Below are 14,085 nucleotides of genomic sequence, written 5' to 3'. Positions count from 1 at the left end.
GGCTGTCGCCAAGATTACTTAAAGAACTTTCTCTCGAAACAGCTCCTTTTCTCACTAAAGTCTTCCAGAACTCACTGAAAACTGGTATAGTTCCAGAGGACTGGAAAACTGCTATTGTTGCACCTGTATACAAAAAGGGTCCTAAATATAAAGCCAGCAACTATCGACCAATTTCTTTGACTTGCATAGATTCCAAAATAATGGAGCATGTCATGGTCTCAAACATTATGCGCCATCTCGACAACAACAATCTTCTCACACCTTTCCAACATGGCTTCCGTTCTAAACATAGCTGTGAGACTCAACTTTTATCCTTCACACAGGAAATTTTTGACAATTTCCAAACTGGAAAACAAACAGATCTCATTGTAATGGATTTCTCGAAAGCTTTCGACAAGGTCGATCATCAACTTCTTCTCTATAAACTTATTAAACTTGGTGTCAACTAAACATTTTTATCCTGGATTCAGTCTTTCCTTAGTAATCGTTCTCAATCTGTAGTAGTTGAAGGCTCACACTCTGATTCTTTACCAGTTCTCTCAGGGGTTCCCCAAGGTTCAGTGTTGGGTCCTTGTCTCTTCCTTTTTCATCAATGACCTTCCCGACTCTGTTAAAAGTAGAATACGCTTATTTGCTGATGACACCATCATATACCTCACTATCGACTCATTAGTAGACTCCTACAAACTTCAAGATGATCTGACAAAATTAGAAGAATGGGAACGTAAATGGTCCATGGAATTTAATCCTGATAAATGCGAAATCATAAGAATCTCTAAAAAAAGAAAAAAAATCATCTTTCCATGTAAGTTACATAATCAAGAACTAAAAACCACAGAAAATGCTAAATATCTTGGGATTACTATTAGTGAAGACTTTAGTTGGAAGAAACATATTGAATTTACATCTTCAAAAGCTAGTAACACCCTCAGATTTATAAAAAGAAATGTACAGTGTAATAACCGTAATATCAAAGAAACTGCCTACAAAACATACGTTCGCCCACAACTAGAATACTGTAACACCATATGGCATCCATGGCAGAAAAACTTAACATATGAGATAGAAAAGGTACAAAGAGCCGCAGCCAGATATGTTATGAATGACTACTCATACCAAAGCAGCGTAACATCAATGCTTGAAACTCTTAAATGGCAGACATTAGAACAAAGAAGAATACATGCATCTTTAATTATGTTGTATAAAATTTCACACAACCTCGTCTCTGTAGATCATAACCACCTGACAACCTCTAGAAATTTAAACTTTATCATTTCATCTTCAAGAACACAATATCATATGAACTCCTTCTTTCCCCGCGCAATCAGATACTGGAACGCCTTACCTTATAACATCAAGGACAGTGTGAACCTTCAGTGCTTCACATCTGGCCTAGATTCGTATATGTACTAATGTCATCGTCCTGTGTTTATTTTTAACAAGCTGTATATATTACTGCTCTTACTCTTTTAACAACATGAATATCATGTATCATGCAACATAGCAACATGCTTTTAGCAACTGCCCCGACCTGCCAGATATGATCAGAGATTGATTGTTGGGAGTATCTCCCTAGAACAAAGATCTCGTGACCACAAAACAACCAATACTCCAATCTTATTGGACGAAACAAAGTGAAACTAGCCAATCTAAAAATAATCAGTTCGTGGAAATGGTGACAACATCTCAACTTTCTATACTTTAAAGGCCCTATGTTAGATAAGAAATAAAAGGTTTAAGGCCCATGATGTTGACAATTCTGAAATATGAGATGAGTTAAAATATTAAATGGACAAAATAATGCAAGTGTAAAAATGACACTGCTACAATATGACTTTGATGTTTTCTCAGTTTCATATCTTAGGGGTAAGTACAGCTATACCATTTGATGAAAGTCGACACCTTAACTCAAAGACAGTCTTGCGCGACGGAATGTACAAGTGCGAGGTTGTCTTAAGGGTATTTGTTAAAGCCGGCGCCACAGCTGTACCACATTAAACAAGGATAAAATATTCGTTCTGTGTACTATTCGAAGGTACATCAACGGCAAAAGCAGAGGTGTACACATTCCAAATCTGAGAAGCCAATGTATATATCAGATCGCGGATGCAGTCTCATTGGACAGATATCAATTGTACTTCTTGGGAGACCAAGGGAAGACAAACAAGTGTTGGATGTAGTGATGATGTTTGGAGATACTGAAATACATGTGACTAAAATGGAACGTCGGACAAACTATAAAGCGTCCGCAAAATTCAGTTTCCTTAGATAAAAAGGCCTATTATATTTCGATCTTCTCAGATCGTTTAGCACGACTTTTATGTCGTGTTATTGTAGGGTCTATTGTTATTTTACAAATTAAGTATAATTTGCTCCACTGGCATGACATAAACAAAATACATTCTTTAAACAGAATATGTCTACATCTTCCATATGTATGTCTTGTAAGGTACTATTTACCATAATGAAGTTTGTCAAAACTTGTTCCCGGCTTTCTTTATATTCTGTTCACGCCTATATAAGATTAACATGAAAGCCAGAAACATGTTTTGACAGGTCAACTTAATAGTACAATACTATTGAATATAAAGAAAGCCCTGATTTACCATGTCAGTAAACCCTGAATTACCAATAAAGACATAATCGTCTTTCCGATAATGTTTCCGTTATCGTTCTCTATTTATAGTATACAGTTGTATAAATAATACGTGCATTCATTCTATAACCCTCTTTTCATACTTTTAGAAAATCGATCACAATATTACTAAACAAAAATAATTAGAAAATACTTAATTTTAAAAAAAGATGCAGTGAATAGTTTTCAAAATAATACCAAAGTATTACTGAGTATTTTAAGATAAGAAAGAGTGGACTTCTTAAGTTTGTACGTGCTAATAGCTACATACCTTTATTAAGTGTGAAGGGGGTAGTGATTCATATTCATGGTGTTGGATTATATTCAAGTGGATTATATTATTCGTGGTGGGTCACCAATAGTGATATCATCATCTCTACCAACATAGTTTGGGCGCATCGTTAAAGTCAACGGTGGAAATCCTAGAACAGAACAGAACAGAATACCATTGATATCTATTGTACTGTTTTATTGACCTGTCAAAACATGTTTCTGGCTTTCACGTTAATCTTATTTATGCGTAAACAGAATATAATGAAAGCCGGGAACAAATTTTGACAGGTCAAATAAATTAATAACCTAGTGTAGTTTCGATTTTGAAATCCGGAAGTAAATTGATTTGATACAAAGAAACAGAACATGTTTACGAATATTTTAGTCTTTAGATATTCTATATTAAATTTTTATTTAAGGACGAGTTATGACTGGATATAAGGGATATAAGACAAAGTTGGTTGTTGCGGCGATTGATTTCGGAACAACATATTCTGGATACGCACATTCTTTCAAAGATGAATACCAAAAGGATCCACTAAAGGTTGGATTTTAAGTGTCATTTTAAAGGCATAGGCGTAGGAACAGGGGATTCCAATCTCTCTCTCTCTCTCTCTCTCTCTCTGCATTTTGAACAGGTGTGTTACAGGTGGGGGGAAGGGAATCAGCATATGCCATATACTTTGTCAATGAATAAGTATAAATAAAGGAAAGCCTATTTTCAAAAGCATATAGATATTGCTACTGTCAATAAGGTAAAAAATTAGAAATCAGAGTAATCATGGGTAGGTGTGCCAAGGGTACCAAAGTTGACGTTTATATTTTACATGTATTCATTGCTATAATTGTATTAGTTTATGTTGGAAATCGAAAGTAAGATAATGTTTAATGTATAATTCAAATGAGCATAACTATCAATTCATCTACGATATCTAAAAGATAAAGAACATAAACTTATTTAAAATGACTTAGGGGAATTTGTTCCTTGTATTTATTTTTCTGGAACTTTCTTTTGCTGGGATCGATCTTGGATCATTAACAAAAGAATGTTCCCGCAAACCTGGTGGTAGTAGATATATGTATCAGAAAATAATTGTTTCTCAAATCCTCAAATCAACATCACGACACAAATACGAATATCACTCATTTCACAAAGAACATGAGTTTATTTTTTTTTATTATAAAGAATTGCAGTGTACCTACAATTAACATGATCTGAGTAATATCTGCGATATTAATGATCCTTGATAAACAGTGGCTCTGTCGTCACAGGAACCTTTTGAACGTTTAAACATTTAATTATATAGCCGTGGATTTTTCTGTATAAATGGAATGTTAATTGGGACATGAATTCACCACTTTGTTATTGACGTTGATATCGACCAATTGATTAAACACATAGCAAAGCTGGTAATGCCTATGCACTGTAAGATAACACATTAATTTGATAGAATTTTCTTTTTTTTTCTTTTTTTGGGGGTGTGTGGGAGGAGAGGGGGGGGGGGGGGGGGGGGGTTAACGCCGTTTTACAACAGTATTTCAGTTATGTAGCGGCGGACAGTTAACGTAACCGGTGTTCCTGGATTCTGTACCACTACAGACTTGTTCTCCGCAAGAAACAGTTTTCTGTCAACTTCCCAACATAATCAGAGGTGGAGGACGAATTATGTCAGACACAATGTCTTTTATTAAATCGTACCGGAGAACATACGCCCCGTCCGGGGATCGAACTCCGCGACACTGCGATCCGTAGATTGCGCTCTCTCTATCAAGCTAAGCTGGCGGGCTTTATTTGACACAAAATTAAACCATATATTTTACGTAATAACCGCTACTTCTTTTCAGATCTATGCTAACCTGGACTGGACAGATGGCTCCGGACTGATCACAGTAAAGGCCCCTACCGTGGTACTGTTTGATCCGAAGGGAAACTTTCATTCATTTGGATACGAAGTGAGATATGCTTTCTATAGAACATTTTTTTCTGCAGTCAAATTGAAAGAAATTGAATTAAGTATAGTTTTTTCTGTATATCAGTCATGAGAAAGAACTGACCGGACGAAATGACAGAAAATCGATATCAGGGAATACAAAAGCTACTAGTATTATAGGTATACCCCAGTGACACATACGGCGCGGATAGCTACGTCTAGCCACGGGTAGAAACGTAGTAATCCGTATCGATCCGTGAGCCGTACCTTAAAGTAGTAATCCGTATCAATCCGTACCAATCCGTACGACTCAGGTACGAATTGATACTGATTATTACGTTTCTATCCGTAGCTAGACGTAGCTATCCGCTTCGTATGTGTGACTGGCGTATGAAGGAGACCAGTCGATATTGAAGAAATTGATATGCACTTATATAACTAGCGCGTTATTTCAGTTTCAAATAATTCTGTCTGCCTGTCTTTCTTTATATCCCAATAAAACTTAGCCGAAATGAGCTTCTTGAGCGGTATTCACGCTTCGTTTAGCACAGAAAAATTTCCACCTTAATGCCTTTATTTGTTATACAGTCAAATCTAGGGAGAGCCAAAATGTGGTCTTTATTGGGAGGCGGTCTTTATTCACGGGTTAAAATACACTGTAAATGTTAGATTGAGAAACAAAACATGTGGTCTTTAGAGCCAGGTGGTCTCTGTTCAGAGGTGGTCTTTAACACAGGTGTGACTGTACATATTTCTTAAATATGTACATTACAAACGTCTTCTTGACAGGATGTATACGAACCAGGGATGTAAGGTTAAAGTATGTATTGAATGTAAATAATGGCAGTCTTAATTTGGCTTTAACTTTTATAATTTTTATATTTGCAGGCAGAGACCCATTATGCAAAACTGTCTGAAGATGAAGAACATCGTGGCTGGAAATATTTCAGGCGTTTTAAAATGAAATTGCACGAGAGACTGGTAAATTTTATTGCTTTAGTTTATGACCTAATGAAAATGTTTTGTAAAGTCATATCAAATGAAACCAATAATTACATAAGCATTGGCATTCTCATCTGTTAGAAGTTCACCATAATTCAAAACCAGCAAACCTTGGTAAACTTCTTATGTGGTTAGACAAGCATACACGTACATACTAGTAACGTTGTATTTGAATGTACCCAAGCATTAATTTAAGCTAGCCAATAATGCACCAAAGAAATTTCTTTTAACTTTTATCAAAGTAAAACAAATACATTTGTAATAATTAAACAAGTACAAATATTTTTTTCGTCATGAAAGAAATATTATTACCATTTATGTTTATATATGATTATCATAATAATAAGTTGCATAAAGTGTACCTTTTTCATCTTCTACTTTATAACACTGAAATGCACGGAAGGGTAAATTAATCACACTATCATCACAATTAAAATCACCATCATTCATTTATTTGTAATTTATACTTTTACATTCATGCAGTGATCAGTGAACGTAAAGAAGCCATGGTTGTATGTAACATTTTAGGCCCATACATATATGTGAATCCAATACAAAATTTTCGCGAAATGTTTCAATTAAGAATGTATGTTTTATTGTAATATCACCAAAAATATACCGGCACACAGTTTGTGTACATCAATTACTTAGAGGTTATCATACCGGACTGGTGTGCCGTAAGGCGATATTGGCATACTAGGAGAGGTATTGGCCCGAGGGCCTTAGGCAAGCATGCTGATTTTCATACGCGTTGTTTTTGTTATAAATTATAGATTACGACAAATTTATACTTAAGCGGTGCATTTTTTAATAAAGTTGAATCTCAGAATCTTTCTGGAAGTTAAACAGACTTGAATTACGAGAATTTTATGGAGGACATGGAACTACCTGTTCTTTGGTTTCGGATAAGAATTTTGACCGTAAATTTGTGGTGTGGTAAATCTGTGGTCACGCTTCGCTGCCCACAAAAATGTTTGCTCTATAGTTTTTTTTTCTTGGCAGAATCTTAGTCGTGATATAATGATCTATGATGACCAGAAACAAAGAATGCCAGCAATGAATGTCTTCTCGGCTGCAATCAAATATTTAAAGGACCATCTTATGAAGAGATTGAAAGACAGAATAGGGGACTTACGTGAAACAGATATACACTGGGTTCTTACAGTGCCAGCTATATGGCATGATGGCGCGAAACAATTTATGAAAGAGGCCGCAGACAAGGTAATTTCTTAATTCAGTTATGAATGGTGTAACAATTACACTTGTACGTACAATGGTTTCCATTATTACACTTATTTAATACCATATTGATGACCTTATTCTGGTTCATTTATGCAAATTATTGTTCAGCCTGGCGAATGTCGGTCTGATGTATTCAGTTTTGTATGCGTTTATTGTATTCGACTGTTTTTTTTTAATTTTTATTTTTAAAAAAGGGACAGTTTTTTTCCAATATCCATTCGTTAAAACTTCAGAACTTTTCTTGGTGAGATCAGTTTGCGCACTTCTCAATGTAAGCTCTCTCAATACACAGGCCGGTATTCCCGAGGACCAACTAACTTTGGCCTTAGAACCGGAAGCTGCTGCCATTTACTGCAAAGAATTAGTCGTATCGGTAGCAAAAGAGCAAAGACAAGAAGCACAGCTACAATCGTTTAGTACTGGTGCACAGTTCATGGTCTTAGATTTAGGAGGTGAGTGTTGCTGAACAGAAATGTTTTTTTTTCTAAAGCTAAAATTCCAGTTTAAAACTAATGGTATCACTGGTGACAATTAAATCTATCAAATATATAGAATTTGCATCTTTTTATACAAGTATATTAATGATTAAGTTACCAAAAGCAAATTATCCTGAAACAATAGTTTTCAAAATGTTTATCTACAAGGGATTGGTCACATTAGAGATGATGTTATTTTTGTTTTAATAAAAATCGCGAATTCACTCGTGTATATCAAGCATCTCCAAAGCATTCGAGTAGTGTTTTAACTAGGGGGCTTACGTTTTACTTTAAGTTGAAATAAGGAGAAACGAAATAAAATCGGGTATGTTTTGCTATAGGGTTACCTCAGTACTAAAAAGAGGTATCAAAACGCTTGATAGATGTTTCATTACGTCTGATACATTTATCTTTTTTTATAGGTGGCACTGTTGACATAACTGTACATGAGGTACAGAGAGATGGTACACTTAAGGAACTACATTCTCCAAGTGGTGGTCCTTGGGGAGGTACTGTAGTAGACATGAGCATTGACGAGTTTCTAGATGAATTGTTTGGGCCTGATGTAATGAGGGAATTTAGAGACGAGTGTAAGACAGACGACCTTGACTTACAGAGAACAATAGAGCTAAAGAAGAGAACATGCAAGGATATCGAGAATGACAAAGTCAACCTTAAATTACCGACAGCTCTCTACGAATTCTATGAAGAAAAGACAGATCAGAGTTTTGCAGCATCATTACCGAGGAGCAAATTTTCAAAGTCTGTAAAAAAGAGAAGGGACAGGTTAAACATTGAAAATGAAATGTTTTTGAGAATGTTCAAATTGTCAAAGGGCAATTTGGTAAATCACGTGGAAAATTTGTTACGGAACCGGGAGCTTAGAAACGTGAAAACTTTGATGATGGTAGGCGGGTTTTCAGAATCTGATATAATGAAGAATGCTATAAAAACTGCCTTTCCCAGCAAACAAGTTATCGTTCCTGAACAAGCGGGACTAGCAGTAGTAAAAGGTACTAAATACACCTTGTTGTTTAACAACTGAATGCAATGAAACAAAACTGCTTGTATCACACAATCTTTAATATCTAGTGTAAAAGTAATCGAGCTTAACATGAAAGCTTTAAAGACTTTTCAGTTTTACGCAATATAAATAATTGTAATGTTTGGGAGTGAATTTACAAGCTATCAAAATTGTATTTCTGAAAATCGCAGAATTATTAATGTTATCCTTGGAACAACCAAAAGAAGTTCATATGTTTCATAAAGTATTTCAGTCTGTGGTTTTAAAAATGTCTGCATGCAAACTCAGAATTTAGATGTCAATGATAAAGCATGGTAACACCACCGACTGCTTTGAAAATGATCTACAGGAATTCAATTATGACGTCGAACAGAGTTCGCCTTAGATCAGAAGTATATATATTAAAGCTAGTTGACTTATAATAAATGGAAAAGGTTGGCTTCGGACTTGTTACAAATAGGTCATAACATAATGATGTTCATAAAGCGGACGTGTATTGTGAGGCTTTAAAAATTGTTTTTGTGGCTCAGACGATTTTAAAATCGGTCTGTTTCTTTTCTTGAGATAAGACGTGTCTTCAGAATAGTCACAATTGTGTGTTGTATCAGTGGCATTTAAATTATTTTCTGACAAATTGTTAATCAGCTTTCATCGGGTAACATTTTGGAACACAATGATAGGCATATAACAGTAAACAATCTACACAGCCCTGCCCAATCCAGCCTCCTTACTGCTTTGTTTTATTTATCTAATTTATGTTTGTAACTTAATCACAGATCTTCAATTTATTTAAAAACCAAAACATTGTTTAACAGTAATTGATAAATGCATCCAGATAAACCTGGAAATTTCTTTGTTTATCAGACAATATTATCTGTTTTATGATTGTAATGATTGCATAATTCAAAAAGTTCACGAGTATTTTTCTCAATAAATATAATAACAACCGTGGTTTATATTTTGCAGGCGCTGTAATGTACGGACACAATACAGACTCTATTAGCTCAAGAAAACTACCTTACACATACGGTATATTTCTTTCTCTAAGCTTGAAAAAGATTAAAATAGCTATTCTGTTTTGAAATAGAACCAATGGCTACCGAACAGGAAGAAAGTATATTACTGTTCAGTACAATGCAAGTAGTTATTATATTTACCAAAGGTAAACAAATTTCTGTTTCTAAATTATATAGTTATGGCGCCGCTTTCGAATTTGTACATTTTATAGATTGTTTATTACTGTGTGAATTCCATTTCTGCTGAAAAAAAAAAATGTTTACAATTTCAAAAAAGTAATGTTTGAACAATAATCTCTGGAAATGACCTTTTTTCATATCTTAGGTATAAGTACAGCAGTACCATTTGATGACAGACGGCATCCTATCTCAAAGAGAGTATTCCGTGATGGAATGTACAAGTGCGAGGATGTTTTTAAGGTGTTTATTAAAGCCGGCACCACAGTTGTTCCACATAAAACAAGCATAGAGTATTCGTTCTGCGCGCCATTCATAGGTTCATCAAAAGCAACAGTTGAGGTGTACACATCCAAATCTGAGACCCCTATGTATGTATCAGATCTCGGATGCCGTCGCATTGGAGAGATATCACTTGAACTAATTGGGAGACGAAGAGAAGAAAAACAGGTGTTGGATGTAGAGATGTTGTTCGGAGGTACTCAAGTAAAGGTTACTGCAAAAGAACACGGAACAAACAATAAAGTGTCCGCAACTTTCAATTGCCTTAGATAAAAAGGCCTAAGTGTGAAATTAAACTTTTGATGAAAAAAAGTTATCAGATAATGTGCTCTATATATTCCTTAAGTATCCTCGAAATCAAGTTAACTTTCAGAGATAGAAAATATAGCTTCTCTGGTCGCAATCAGTTAAAAAGACTAAAATGTCACTACTGATTTGTGAGACATGAAAACAGAGATTTGAGTATATATATGCAAATGTTGAACCAGTACGATTCTACCTATTATCCCTCATTTTTGTATAAGAATACTTTTTTCCGAGGTACTTAACAACTTTTGTGCATGGAACACATATGGTATTGTCTTCTATCAAATCGTAACAGAGAACATTATATCTTTATCGGAGACAGGACCACCGCCCCTTTAGCTTTACCCTGCTAAATTTCTAAAATGGACTGGTCCATCAAGTTTGGGCAGTACCGCTTCTTATTCAAAGGTGTGTTCACTTAAAATTAACTGACTGACTAGCGAACAGTGCATACCATGATCAGCCTGCACGGACAAAACCACTTGCCGCCAGCAGGCTGAAGGTTAAACTGGTAGCCCTAATTTGACATGAAGACCCTTTATATATGCGGACTTAATGAACTTAATTTTATGATGTCCTAAGCCAGCGTAATATATTAGTTGGTTAGGTAAGATTCTAGTAATTGTTTTAGTTTTATTGTATTGTTTTAAAATTGTAATGCATATATATATATATATAAGTTTTCGAAATAATAATTGCAGAACATTTAAACGGTGCTTTGTAGTAAGCTAAATCATGAATACGATTTAGTTCGTGCTACTTGTCTAAAAGTATGCATTTGTGCATGCAAAGTATGGGTCCATGTGTAATCCATCCGATGATAATTTCTCTGATATGTCAAACTTTATCATGATAATGTTAAGGGCTGTACTGCTGTGATAACGTTTGTGATGTCTATGAAAGACGTTTTGGTCAAATGATTAAAACGTTCAACGTGATCTCGTGTGTTAGTGTTAATATTCATTGAGACTAAATTTAACATATTCTGATCTATTTAATGCTGTTTTATCGTATATGATATTATCTGAATCCATCCATGTCCATGTCTCTTGTTATGATATGCTTTTATATTTTCTTTTATTTGTTACGCTGTATATCTAATAAAGCTGAACACTACTTTGTTTTAATTTACTCCAAATTTTACAAGTCAGTGTCGTGTGACCCCCCACCCCACTCCCCTGAATGTCAATGTCGTTGTTGTTGTAGGAGATTTTGAAACATATGGCGACGAAAATGCCTTAAACATGGTTCATTTTAATCTAGACATGGTTAAAAAGGGAGAAACACATTTCAGGGAATTGAACGAGGATTGCTTGACACTTTACAATAGAAAGATATAAACTTTCTAAGTTTCATATAGACCCTTCTAACAAAAGTGATTTTTCCCAATGTATTGCATTTTTTTTTAGAAAACTCGTTAAATATACTTATAAATGAAGATTTCTAAAATTATGCTAATAGTATACTTACTTGAGGTTTTATGTTATTTATGTAATATGAGTTAGGTTAGACACCACTCATTCAAAAAAGTACAGGCACTTACTGAGAATAAGGTGATGGGGTATTTGATAATGTTTAGTCTGTTCTGACTGATCAGCCATATAAACAAACAGGTGATTTATAATTCTAACACGAATAATTTGATTGTCATTAACCAATGTTTAACAAGAAGGTCAAGGTCTGTATATATTTTAAGATAAAAAAAATGTTTGAAGCGCGGGCCGATGAGAAAGCATTGCACGACGTCAATTATGACGTCAAATTGCCGCTTGACGTCTCGTTCATTATTACTCGAATAAAAGAAGCCCAGCATAATTTTTATCAAAGTCTATCTTGTATAAACATGTAAGAATAAAAACAATCGACGCCTTCTTGAGGATTGTCGTCTAATTTAACATGGTTCATCATTCAGGTGGGTGGATATTGAACCACTCAGGCTAACGCCCTGGTTCAATTCCTGCGCATCTGAACTCTGCACCGTGCTGAATTAGATTACAAACCTCTCGAAGGCTTTGATTATTTGTATTGAAAATAAACATCAATAATCATAATCAGCATATGACGCTGCAACAACGTCGCACTAAAGTAAATTGTTCTTCAAGATGTTATGTGAAAATAAACCGTATTGTAGTCCATCAACTATGTTTTCACAAAAATGAAAAACATATTAAGTAAAATGATACATCATTATGTTAGCTTTCATCTTTTTCTCATAATGTCAACGCGGCACTAGCAATCGTTTGTATGTGGCGATATAACGACTTTGCGCTGAAACTCGTTATTTTCTTAAATAAGTAAACAAAAATTAAATATGCATATTTCAAAAAACATTTATTGACAGTATGAAAATGTTTGTATCTAATTATTTAAAGTAAAGGTTTAAAAACAATTAAAATGACCCATAATTGACCATATTTAGACATTTAATATAAAAACAGAAGCAAAAAGGCGGAATGATGGCATTATGAAGCATGGCATAGACCTATCAAAATTAAAGATAAAATTTATTTTTACAAAAAAGCACGAGATGAATGAAACAATTGACATGTATAGACTTTCGCACCTAAGGATTCTGATTTTTAGTGTATTCTATATTAAGTAAAATGTGCACGTGTCCCTTTTATTTTTATATAGAAAATCTGATCGATATCGGTTATCCGCTTGAGGAAATATTCTTCGCACAAAAAGCGTCATATCGGAACAATAATATAGTTATTATTAATACATAATTAACGATTTCTGATATTAGGAAATAACTACAAACATTTTTAAAGATGTAAATTCCTTTATCATCACGTCCAGGTTTCTCTAGAAATCACGTGAAATAACAACATAATATATTTTTAAGTTGAATGATGATAAGATGTTTGTTAATTTCAAAATCCATATCCATTCCATTATCTGAAATAGATGATCGTCGGAGCCTGTACATTTACAAGTATGATAGGTCCAAATAATTGGATATGATTAAGTCGGTAATTTTAATTATTTACAGTGAGTACTATTTGTTAATAAATAAAAAGATATACGAATTATATTTCTTTAGTGGCAAAAATAGACATAAAGGAATCATTAGCTGGTCCTCTTCGTTTTACGGCAATCCATATACCTAGAATTGACAACTACTGGTCATTCTTGGGTTTCATTTATTCTCGTGTTCATACATGTGTAAACCCTACCGAAATATTGTTCATTTTTCAGTTAAGAACGTAAGTTTAGAAAAACACTTGTGATCTGAAGTCAGAATCTAGGATCTTGGTGAGCATCCGAGGAATTAAGATTCTAGGATTTACTGTGCAATTTGCGTGTCATAGGCAAGCAACTAATTCTGAAGTTATTCGCCAGTAGGTTGTAAAAAAAGGGAATCATCTTCCTCTTGTGTGGGTCTGCGGAACCTCTAAAGAGGAAAGTGCAAGAATAGAAATATGATTCTTGGCTTCTGGTCATCAAAGTGAATGGCCAGCATGTTCTGCGTAGATCTACAATGCTCATGATAGGTATGTGTTTCGGCATACGAATATAGGCACAATCATACAATAAATAACAAAAGTAAACTCAGAATTCCGCAAAAAACTTGAAGTCTGATTGGTTGAGGTATTATGATAAAATAAAAATTTCAAGAGACGTTTTGCACATTTAGTCATACTTTGATAGGAGGATACAGAAAGTCCTGTCTACCATGTAATGAGATTACAGCAACTATAAAAGCACAAAGATTTAC

The 14,085-nt window shown here is 34.5% G+C and overlaps 1 protein-coding gene across 1 annotated transcript; it reads left to right on the top strand.

Annotated features, from left to right (window-relative positions):
- The first annotated feature begins 2,700 nt into the window (after window positions 1-2,700).
- Window positions 2,701-11,457, top strand: LOC128554354 (heat shock 70 kDa protein 12B-like). Its single transcript, XM_053535638.1, has 9 exons — window positions 2,701-3,095; window positions 3,328-3,452; window positions 4,754-4,861; window positions 5,728-5,820; window positions 6,844-7,062; window positions 7,376-7,535; window positions 7,982-8,572; window positions 9,550-9,612; window positions 9,925-11,457. Exons 2-9 carry the CDS (start codon window positions 3,336-3,338, stop codon window positions 10,329-10,331), a joined length of 1,758 nt encoding a protein of 585 aa, XP_053391613.1. The 5' UTR covers window positions 2,701-3,095; window positions 3,328-3,335; the 3' UTR covers window positions 10,332-11,457.
- The last annotated feature ends 2,628 nt before the right edge of the window (window positions 11,458-14,085 follow it).

The sequence above is a fragment of the Mercenaria mercenaria genome, unplaced genomic scaffold (assembly GCF_021730395.1).
Source record: "Mercenaria mercenaria strain notata unplaced genomic scaffold, MADL_Memer_1 contig_4964, whole genome shotgun sequence".
NCBI classification, from domain to species: Eukaryota; Metazoa; Mollusca; class Bivalvia; order Venerida; family Veneridae; genus Mercenaria; species Mercenaria mercenaria.
Note: the sequence above shows the minus strand (reverse complement) of the source record. Positions and strands in the feature narration are given on the sequence as shown.